The sequence below is a fragment of the Stegastes partitus genome, unplaced genomic scaffold (assembly GCF_000690725.1).
Source record: "Stegastes partitus isolate 25-593 unplaced genomic scaffold, Stegastes_partitus-1.0.2 Scaffold18, whole genome shotgun sequence".
Lineage (NCBI taxonomy): Eukaryota > Metazoa > Chordata > Actinopteri > Pomacentridae > Stegastes > Stegastes partitus.
The window spans coordinates 72,824-84,027 of NW_007577749.1; the positions used below are offsets into that span (position 1 = coordinate 72,824).

General features: G+C 39.5%; 1 protein-coding gene across 4 annotated transcripts in view; it reads right to left on the bottom strand.

The window, feature by feature from the left end:
- Positions 1 to 1,109: 1,109 nt before the first annotated feature.
- zdhhc3a (zDHHC palmitoyltransferase 3a) overlaps positions 1,110 to 11,204 on the bottom strand; it is an 18,788-nt gene continuing 8,693 nt past the window's right edge. For 3 of the 4 annotated variants that reach the window (XM_008291815.1, XM_008291792.1, XM_008291802.1), the window contains exons 6-7: positions 10,706 to 10,836; positions 1,110 to 2,241 (exon numbers count right to left, since the gene is read on the bottom strand). In XM_008291815.1, the coding sequence (XP_008290037.1) occupies positions 2,035 to 2,241; positions 10,706 to 10,836 (338 nt within the window). In that variant the 3' untranslated portion in view covers positions 1,110 to 2,034. Of the gene's footprint in view, positions 2,242 to 6,852; positions 8,174 to 10,705; positions 10,837 to 11,204 lie in introns of those variants that run through there. The other variant, XM_008291808.1, reaches the window with a different exon arrangement.

Below are 11,204 nucleotides of genomic sequence, written 5' to 3' on the forward strand. Positions count from 1 at the left end.
ATGGGGCTTTACTTTGGCATCACCCTGTGGTAGTTTTCAGAATAACACTGCAGTAGACAGGTCGCCCAAAACAAAACATGGAGAAAAGAAAGCTCAGATCAACTACAATTGGAAATAACAACATCAAGCATTTAGTCTCCAAACCAGTTTTCCTCAGATTAAGGTTACTGATACTTGAATTGGACTTAAAGGTGTCCGGCTGTTCCCTCTGAAAAACAACACTGAAATGTTCCTGCTGCTGCTGCGTGTAAACACTCAGGTAATTTATTGCAGACCATTTGGCTGTGAAAAGCTGCCACTGAAGTGTGATGTTTCCTCCAATGATGATATGTTTGTAACTATATACACAGGGCTGTCTCATTGCAGCAACATCTGGCTGCAGCAGCCAGCGCTCTATTGATGCATCAGAAACAGGAATACCTGAGAAAAGTGCTCTAATATTTGAACAAGGGAACTTATGATTTGATAATCATATGGGCGCCAGTTTTTTGTTTTTTTTTTAATTTAAGGAATGGAAATTACTGGGAAATATGCTTTTCTGCTTTCTTACAAATAATTAAATGAGAAGATTGACCCCACTTTTGTAACTATAAGGCTACAACAAGCTGCCTGTTAGCCGAGCTAAGCATTAAGCATGGAGCGGGGGAAACAGTGAGCTTGACGCTGTCCAGTGGTCAAACCAGATATAACGTGTTCGTCAACAAGCTTTAAAAGTGCTGGTAGATAGATATAGTTCCACTGAGCTCAGCTGGCTGTCTTCCCATCTTCATGCTAAGCAGCTGGTGGCTGTAGCTTCATATTTAACACAAAAACATGACGGGAATCAATCTTCTCATCAAAGTCTTAGCAAGAAAATAACTGAGCAGTTTTCACAAAATGTTGAACTACTCCTTTAAGTTGATGTGACTTAAGTTATGCTTCAGGAATACTGTCCTTAACAGACAGCATAGCATTTTTTAATTTGTCAAAAAATGAGCAGCTCTTCGCAGCCTGACAACTGGTCACTGCTAATGTGTAAATGTTAATGTCACTTTTCATTCGGTGTATATTCCATTTTTATATGCAATGTAAAACTGTGTTGATATGTTTGTAAAAAAAAATAAACTGGCAAGGATTCAGTTCCCATTCATTGAGGATTTTAACATGGTTTAAAGACAGTATTGTTTGTAATTAAAGATTAAAAAGGAAATACTTTCCTTTATTCAAGAATTTAAAAATCAAACCCACATAATGACAAATGTTTGTTAAAATAATGTAAACATGACAGAACATGAGTGGTCCCACAATATCCAGCACCCATTGAGCAGTGAGAAGCCCTTACACAGCAGCTTATCTAATTACACAATAATATCCTTTATATGAAATAAATTACTGCCCGCTTTCCACATATGCAGCAGTCATAAAGATGAACATGGCAACTGTAAATACAGATACTGGAATTAAGATGAGTAATTGAACAATATAAAGTGTATCACACTCTGGCATTTGCTCTTTAAAGACCGATAAGGCACAAGGTGAGTAAGAGTCCTCAGGAACAAGGCAGCAGAAATAGAAAAGCAGTTGAAAGCAAACTGCTTGTGCTTCAGTGTTACTTAACAGTTCATAGTTTCTTTCTGAGGCAGCTCAATGAGACACTTAAGTCTATTGTCTTCTCTCCTCCAAACCCTTTGGATGCATTGACAGGAGCTCTGAAAGTTCCCATCTCCTTCACGTCACTAGTCACTGACGGTTACAGGAGTTAAGTAGTAAGATTATTTCCACTGGACATGTCACTCACTCTTTTCGTGTATGCAATTGCACAATGCTACCGTTTGGTGAAGGTTGTCCTGCGCACCTTGCAGATGGCTACACTGACAGAAGGGGAGAGAAAATATATACACATTATATATATATAAATTAATTCTTAAAAATTCAGGGTGTATCTCACTATTTTTAAACACCTTGGTAAAATTTCCAAAAATTAGAATACATTTTTGTGTGCTTGTAAAGAGCCGCTACAAGACGAACAATATAAGTGTTCCTGACTGGGCGGCTCTAGTTGAGTGGTATCTCTATGATGTCCTCCTCGATGATCTCCCCCTGCGGGACGGTGACGTGGTCTGCAGGGCTCTTCTTACAGCTCAGCCCACTAAAAGGGCTGCACCAGGACAGGGAGAACGGGCCTCCGAACGCCATCTGCATGGCCTCCCAGCATGGCACCTTCCCCCACTTCCCCGTCTCCCCCTTCAGGCGCTCGATTCCCTGGAGAGGACACAACAATGAGACTCTAAAGTTGAGGGAACGAAGCCAAAAACACACCGGATGTGTTCCTCTACATGCACCATCAACCACAACACAACATTATTATTAGCACTAATGTGGCAACAACACGTAGTGGCTCTGCTTTTGGGCTAGTTTCTCAAACACCAAAAGACAAATAAGTCTACAAATTTAAATTAAAGAATATGATTGGATCCTAATACTCATTTATCACATGTCTGTTCAAAGTTTTTCTGGTTGCTAATTATTCTTCCAGTTCATACCAGGCATGACGCAATCTCTCCTTGGTCTGACTACACTGTCACAACTACAGGGCAAAATCCACAATCCTTGTTTTGTGCATTTAAAGTGACTAGTGGCTCTACCGGTTCTTCATTAGCACTAAACACAAAGCAGAGCTGAGGGTGATGGAAAGTCAGTAGTTTTAACCAAGGTAGTGGATGAAAGACGAAGAAGGTTGGCCATCCTGACGGACACCGACACTACCACTCTTTGAGCTCACAGTGTCACTAATCAGACTGTATTATGAAGTCATCAGCACTGTGTAGCTAAAGTGAACGGGCCTCCTCATCCGGACTGCCACGCATCATCAATGTTTTGTCCATGACTTGTGTTAAAGTCTCATTTCCTCTGTAAATGCTGCTTAATCCCAACTGATCAGAAACGACCACAACTTGACCCCAACGGTGGCCACTGGATGCTGGCTCCAACCAGGCCCTTTAAAGAAGCCTCACCTCCCCTCCCCTTAAAAATACTAAGTTTAACATTAAGTCACTATGGTCTCAATTGCTAAACTGGGCCTCTCTAATAAGGGCTAGTGGTTGTTATAGAAATCACTGCTCTTTTAGAGCCTTTAGGCCCACAGAAGGCTTGACGTTGATTGTACAGAGGTTTATTGACAGCTATTCTCGCCTCTAAAATGTTTGTTATATATTTTAATAAACTGAATATCTCTGGGTTTTAAGCCATGGCCATCTGAAGATGTCACTGTGGGCTATTTGATGTGTGATGGCCAGTTTCTTGCAGGATTAGGTTATGATTGTTTTGAGGTTTGTGTAGGGAAACTAATCTGTGAGGAAAAGAGAATCAAACACAACGCCAGCAAGAAACCCTCAAGAAGTGCAGCTAGCACGGCTGATCTGCTATGACTCAGTAAAGACAACACAAATGAACTGAATACTAAAAATAATTTGGACAAAAGCGGTTACTTTTTCATTTTTAAATTCATTCCTTCAAATATAAGAGACAAAATTAAATATTGGATCTGTGATGAGCTGTTCAATTTCAGAATTCAGTGTGGAAGTGTGACAGAGTATGTCTCATACTTCAGTAAAACACACTGATCTGATGCAGCCTTCTGCTGCCCTCAACACATCAAACAAGTGCTCAATTTGCTGTTGCACGATGTCAAAACTAGAGAGCCTTGCTGACACCAAACCTGTTGCCTGTGAACTAAAGCAGGCTGGCAGCTAGCCACTGTGTAAAGTGTTTATGCTAAGCTAAGCTTCATATTTACACAGCGTTCTCATCTCAGCAAGAAAACTAACTATTAATAATTTCTCAATATTCCTTCAGTTGATTTCGTAGAATTCTGTATGTGTTACAGTAGAACACCCCTGATGGACATGGAGTACTATTTATTTTCAAAGATTTGCCCTTCAGTTGTTTAGATGAGATGGTCGAAGCCTAACATCAGCTGGCATTTAACGCCCGTCTTTTACAGTGCAGTCATGGAAAGATCACTTCACGATAGGTTACAGACAGGAGAGATTACAGCAACCAGTACCTCTGAATGTACATTAAATACATTTGACTGTGTATCCTTTAAAAATGCTTCCGTATTCATTTTAATTCATTTGTTTTTAAAGAAACCTGCCCAAGATTTTATAACACTTACAAAATGACGTACATGCACTTCAAAAATAAAGGCGTGGCACATGCATCACCTTACACACGGCTCACTCATTCATTCAGAATGTTTGGTTGAATTAGAACACAGCAAAGTAGGACTGAAAGCGCACTTTGGCCTTCTGACCGAAACCAGCATGCTCGCGACTTGTTAAGCTCGATGGGACAGCTAACGTGACCTCTTTTGCAAGCTTACCTCCATCAAGACTATAAAGAGCTGTCTGCTTCAGAAAGCTTTTTGGCAGAGTGGGTTATCAACCAAAGCAAAATGCATGAGTGTGAAGAAGACACTGCATGGGAAATAGCCAGATTACAGACAATACAGGGGGAGCAGAATGGAAAATAAGGATGAAGGGAAAATGCAAGATGTGAGGGTCATGTCAGAAAGAAGTGCATGAAGGGAAAATAGAAACGGTTTCTATACCATTATTTGAATTTTAAAAAAAAAACACATCATATTAGCTCCTTGACATTCAAGGAAAAAAAACACACCCCAAAAAAGAAGCAAACACAGTTTTTGCATTGCAACAGAGAAGTATTTATTCTCTGTTCATGTGCTGAAAGATCTTCAGAATATTTAGAAAGAATTCAAATCTCTGTAAAAAACAAATTATCTCCACCATCACTCTCACCAGCGAGACTTGGCACCATCATATCAGCAGAGTTTCACATACATGACTAAACTAGCCTTCACCTGTACCATGCATTCAGAAATAACAAAGGATACATACAATATCATGTAAACAAAGAATAGAAGAATAAAATGCACGTTTTGGAACAGAGCAGTTCACACAGAAAAAGATCTTAAATGATAAATACAAAGTGCAATTTAGCCTTTTTTAGTACTTGTGTAAATGTGAATGGTGAAAGTTAATACTTTGTTAAATGCTTTGAAGTCGTCTGAATAGTGCAGAAATACAGTCCAGCTGTTGCAGACAATTTTTATACAGAGCTTCCCTTTAACTCCACACAGGATTTAATACGTTCCCCGCAGCAAAGATGATTTTAAAGCCGAGCCAGGGTTCTTTTTTGAGAATTTCATTTCAAAGCTTTGCCAAATAGTCGTGTAATTGTGGGGCTTTATTGAAATTGGCACACGCTCACAACATGAAAACACCACACGGGCTTAGAGCACAGGAGCTGATTCACTGGCAAGTGTTCATGCACACGCAAACAGGGAGCGTTGGTGGGAGACTACAGTGGGAGGCTAAACCTTTCTTCAAAGAAAAAAAAAAAGGAAAAGAAAAAGGGGAGAGGGGGGAATGAACATATGTTACAATGTGGTTGTTGACAGTCTGTCAAAAACATTCTGACAACCATGTTTTTCTGCTCAAAGACAGATTGAGGTTAACATTGGTACGGACTGAAAGCATTTCATTTCCTTGAATGATTCAGCAAAACTTGCCACGACCACAGAAAGCTGGCATTCTGACTGTGGATGGGATTCTGTTTGGTGGAACAAACAGAAACCTCCTGGCTTGTTTGGGCCAAAAATAAAATGCATCTCTGCTTTGTAACAGAGACTTAGTTTGTGTCGAGCATGTATCAGAGAGGAATCAGAGACAATGTTCCAAACTTGGGCAACAGGTAGTTATTAAAATCACTTTGAACACATGATTAAACTGCAGTGGGACTTTTTTGGTCTTTTATGTTGTAGTATAACAGCGATACTCCAGAGTCTGTCGTGTCAGACTCCAATACAACACAGTAATTTGCAGTCTTCTACTTAGTATTTGCAATAAATACCAAGGATTGAAGGTAGAGATGCACCGATCAATATCAGGGCTAATACTGACCTTTTAAAGCACATCATTTTAATGCTATATTCATTATAAATATTCAGTATTAATCTATCAACCTGTCATAGCAGGCTACAACCTTAGGTTTAGGTGCCACAGCCGTCCCCCACCTCATGTAATTTTACATATAAATGACCTCAAAGAGTTCCAGGTTGTGTGGTGTGTCACCGTGTGTACGAGTAAAGTGGGAACCAGCAGACCCACTGAGCTGAGAATCAAATGTTCATTTCAGGAAAGTAAAAGCAGGAATCAGTGCATCCCTATTTGTAAGACTGCATGACACAAGTCAGAATCATCATTAGCAGAAAAAAAGGCAGAATGTGTAAAATTGAAAATATTTTCACAACCATAATAGACCAAAAACCTTTAGTGTGGAATTTGTAATAATTGAACAAAATCTCCCATGAATCAAGCAATAATAAAAAGTTGAACATGAACAAACTACACTGAAAGCAAAAAAATGCTAAAAAGAAGAGCTCACAGTAAAATCAGACAAGAGTGCCACCTTTGATCACACATTTAGAGTCTTTTTAATTTGTCTTAGAATATAGGGAACACTACATTAATCAGTCACAGGCTAACTACACACATACTATTAATCTCAGAGCATGAGTCCCTGTGCTGCTAAGGCTTCTGACACTTTTATTTTGTCAGGACAGCATATTGTAATCAGACAGTTTGTTGCACTTCTGGTCCACTGACCTGTCTGTCTAAAAGTAACTGGCCAATGAGGAGGCAGCACTGTATCATTCACCCACATGAGGACTCATGTCAGAAGTGAAACTGAAAAATTCAGCTGTGAAACTGGAAAAAGTGGTGGCAAAAGAGAAGGAAATCAAATGTAGCACTCTTGTATAATCTTACTGTAAGGTTTGAGGCTTTCACCTCAGTTTATTTTTATTTTACTTTTCATTAATTTCTTTTTGTCTGATTTTTAGGAGATTTTGTTTAACTACTGTGACATAAACTTAATCCAATAAAAAAAAATCTACAAAAATGATGGGAAACTTCATTTAAAAGGGTCGACGTCAGCATGGATCTGGCTCTGACAATCCATTCTACTGGGGACCCATTTTAAAGGTTTACTTTGTCCATGTCTGGAACACATTACCGACTACTGTCTGTCAAGAGGAAGATTTGAAGAGTCAGTGCACCTAAATTACAAAAAAAAAAATACTGTCCACTACCAATTAGTGGCCTCGACTCAATTTCAATTACCAGTGTAATAAAGGCAGGATATTGTTTGAGGTGCTTCCAAGCATTTCACCACTTGAAACACTAAAAAAACAATGTGCTACTTATTTGGAAAAGATGTCACAGTTAAAATGCGTTTTGCAACTACTTTCTAAACTTAAGACAGTGACTAAAGCTCAGGGATTTCTTTTTATAGAGAGGATGGGCTGCTTTTAATATTACATGCCATGGTCAGACCTGTATTTTTCAGTCAATTTCCTCTAAACTTTCCTCATAATCTCAGAATTTGCTGGTACTTCATCAGTTTACTAACTATTTGTCACTTACCTAATACATCATTTTCAATTATTGTCCTCTTTCATTTTAGTTGACAAATACAGGACTCAGAAAAAAAAAGTGCATGTTTATGTGCATGGCCAAAAAAAAAAAAGCGTGACTAAATGGGGTTTTTTTTGTTTTGTTTTTTGGAATTTAGTTGAACTGACCCTTCAAGGACAAGCAAGAGGTAACAGAGCAAGAGAAAGGAGGCTTAAGATACAACAGAAAGAGAAGGAGATCAGAAAGAAAAACCAACAGATTCATCACAGTGTTTGCAAACAGGAGTCACAAACTGAAAGTGTTTCTTTTTCTCTGCAACTCGACTCACTCAAGGCAACACAAAAATAAACGTATAGCGCACTTAGTTGGCAACAAAAAAAGCACATGAAAAGCTGTCCATGGCTAGTGTGGGATATACAGTGTAAGTCGCGTTGAGCAGCGGGAGCAATCGGGCTGTCATAGCTGAGTTCAATGGCGCTGGGCCGGCCTTCCCACTTTGGTTCTGACCCGGCCACCTCGCTCCCTGCGCTGAGCCCTCACACCACGTACTGGTAGGTCTCAGCCTTCCCGTGGTCAGGGGTGGAGAAGGGGCTAAACCACAATAAGGAGAAAGGGTGTCCGAAAACCGCCCTCATGTTCATCCACTTAGTTTTTTTAGCCCATCTTCTCTCTTCCTTTTTCAACTGCTCTATGCCCTGAAAACGAGAGACAACCAAACTTCAGTTGGTGTGCTTTTGAGACCCAAAAAGTTATCACAAACCAAATTCCAAATACCCAAAATGAAGATAATCTGGGCCATTATTTCAGGCTTTGAGTGACTCCTCTACCAGAATAATGCAGCTACGTGTGTTCTGTTGCCTTTCTCTCTGTGTTTTGTACAGTCTTCAATATGTTAAAGCCCTCTCTCCAAGATGAAATAGCAAAATGTCTCTCATATCTCTGACCTAGAGTTGCAGACAAAAAGAAGTTCAAAGCAGGAAAAGGAGTTTGGTTTCGTGAGCTACAATTCACAGGCACACCAGTACAGTAGGCTCAGTTATTTTAACACAGCACCAAACTTCATGGAATAGTGATTCCTTCTTCCACTGATACATGGACAGTTTTGTTCTTTAAGCATGGCACATGGTGATTGTCACACACTAGACACAACCTCTGTGGCACCTTAGAGATATTTTATGAGTAGGTTGTTCAAGCTCAAAGTACGTCCTCTTCACAGCCTCCAGGTTAAATGTATAGCCTTTAGTAATGACTTTAAAGGCTACTACCATCTAGGAATAGTGTATACCACCGACATCACAGGAATAAAGGTGGATCACAGACAGATGAGTCTTTTTTTATCTCGGAAATTATAAAGCATTTATAGTTGAATTTACAAAATATAATCACTGTGCATAAAAAACATCAATATGTAACCTAACTGTTGGTGTCAAGGAGAGCAGAAAGTCAGTCACACGTCGCAGTGTGTTCTAAATTTCGAGTTATGGTGTCAATCATATGATGACATTTGGATCAAAAACTGTGCATTTGAGGTAACTGCCAAAATAAAGGAAACAGTTGAGTACAAAATCAAGAGGCCGGGGAGAGACAGAACTGAGCCTTAGCTTAGTCCGACCCTACCTCATCCTCCATTTGGACAGACAGTGACACAACAGTCCAAAGCCATTCAGTCAACAGTCGACCTACAATGCTGACCTGTTAAAGATGCCTAGAATGTAATTATACTGACATGTAAAGGTCATTAAACGGGCTCATCAAAGACAAAGAGAGAATGAAAGACATACAAAGCTGATAAACATGGGAGGGCGCCTAAATATGGTATAGATAGTACAGATAAATCAGAGTGATTCTGTGGTTTGCTAGTAACGTCTGTAGGACACAGCAGCACAGAGTCTCCATTAACACTGACAGCCACAGACTAACTGTGTAGATTGCCTCCTTGAAAGGTTCACAATGAATTAAATGTGGCTGGGCTGCAGCTACTGCACTCTGGCTTGATAATCACCACACCACAGTCTCTGCCATAAAAACACCAAAAACCAAGCAGCCTGATTTAGATGGCTGGATGTAAGAGCTGCAGCGAGACTACAGCTGAATTCAGTTAATTACATTTCCCTAGTTACTATCTGGAAATGAAAAATATCTATTTAATGAAATTATATTTTGGTTATTCAGTTTCTTATTACACATAATGAAATACGGTAGCTCTAGTCACATCGTTAACCGTATTCAATTTTGAATGTATAATAAAAATTTCACAATAAATATGAATAGTACTTGGACTGAAAAAAGGGCATCTAAATACAGACACACGATTCCAAATGGTTTTGGAGTGTAAGTAATAACCAAACAAGTTAAAATGGAGAAGTAATCCCAGATTTTGGGACTAAAATACTCAGTCTAAAACAAAAACATACATTGAAAGCAATGCATCCAGCCCTATAACATTAGACAACAAGTTGTACAGCAGAACAGATTTGTCTTATACATGCCTCATAAGCTTTTTGAGAATTTTGCTACTCAAACGTCTAAGTAGATTTTCAAATAATGGATCTTTGATTGTACACAAAAGTCAGCTTTGTATTTTTTTTTTGCCAAAAACTACTGGTTTTACCTGATTTGCCTTCTGACGTAGCTAGCTGGCAAGTAGCATTAATTCTATGGTCAAACTTGAGTGTTTCCAGCTGACTTATTAGAAAAATTAGTGTTTGACAGGTACACATCTCTGTGTAATTATGGAGATGGGTAATATCCAACATGCCAAAGTGAAATTATTATATAGATACAAATACAATATGTAAGTGTCATTTCTGATATACACGTCCTGTATAACACGTGCAACAGAACAACTGTGGCGGCACATGGTAGTCCAGCTCTGCATTAACATTATCATATTCTACTCTCAATGAAGGGCAATGAACAGTCACAGAAACCACAAATGTACTTCGAAGGCACTCAAGGTTGACGTTTCTTTTTTGGCAGTTACTTTCTTTTCAGACATTGTTTGCTTTAAAACACTTGCAGGGAATTTGCTGCAAATAACTTTACTTCAGGTTGCAGAGTAAAAGACATCACTCAGCTGTTAACGGTTTGATTTGGAAGGTTAAAAATGTTCAGGTTAAAAAAAACATCAGGATGCAGCAGCAGGGAGAAGGTCTACAGAGCAGAAGGGAGAAGTGAGAGAAGAGTAGAAAGGAGGAGGACAGCAGGTCACTAAATGGGTCACTTACGGTCTCGTCGGTACAGATGGAGTGGACTTGGGTGCCGAACATCACAGAGGTGAAGATGAGGAAGAGGAGACCCTCAAAGCACAGGAGTATGAGAAGGATGACTGTTGCTGGAGGAGAGAAGGAACTGCACTCTGGGGGATGGAGGGACATGGAGGCAGAGAAGTGAAAGGGCAAAGAAGAGGTTCATATGAGGAACTACTACAGTGCTTAAACAAAAGTACAGCACTCTACTGCTGATTGGGGAAGCTCTACAGTGAGGTACAAGCTTTTGTGCCAACACATATCTGCATCTGTCAAGTGATGGACGGCTAGTGTGTGTTTGGGGTCAGGAGGTTGAGGTTGGAATGTTTAACCAAGAAGAAAGATGTGTGACTATAGTATTAGCACAACACAAAAAAAAAAAACCTTCATGATCTCCATGACATACGAGCCCTTGGGATTACTAGTTCATCTCATTAACATGCAAATCTATGCAGCAAGGTCCAATCAAATCATCTAC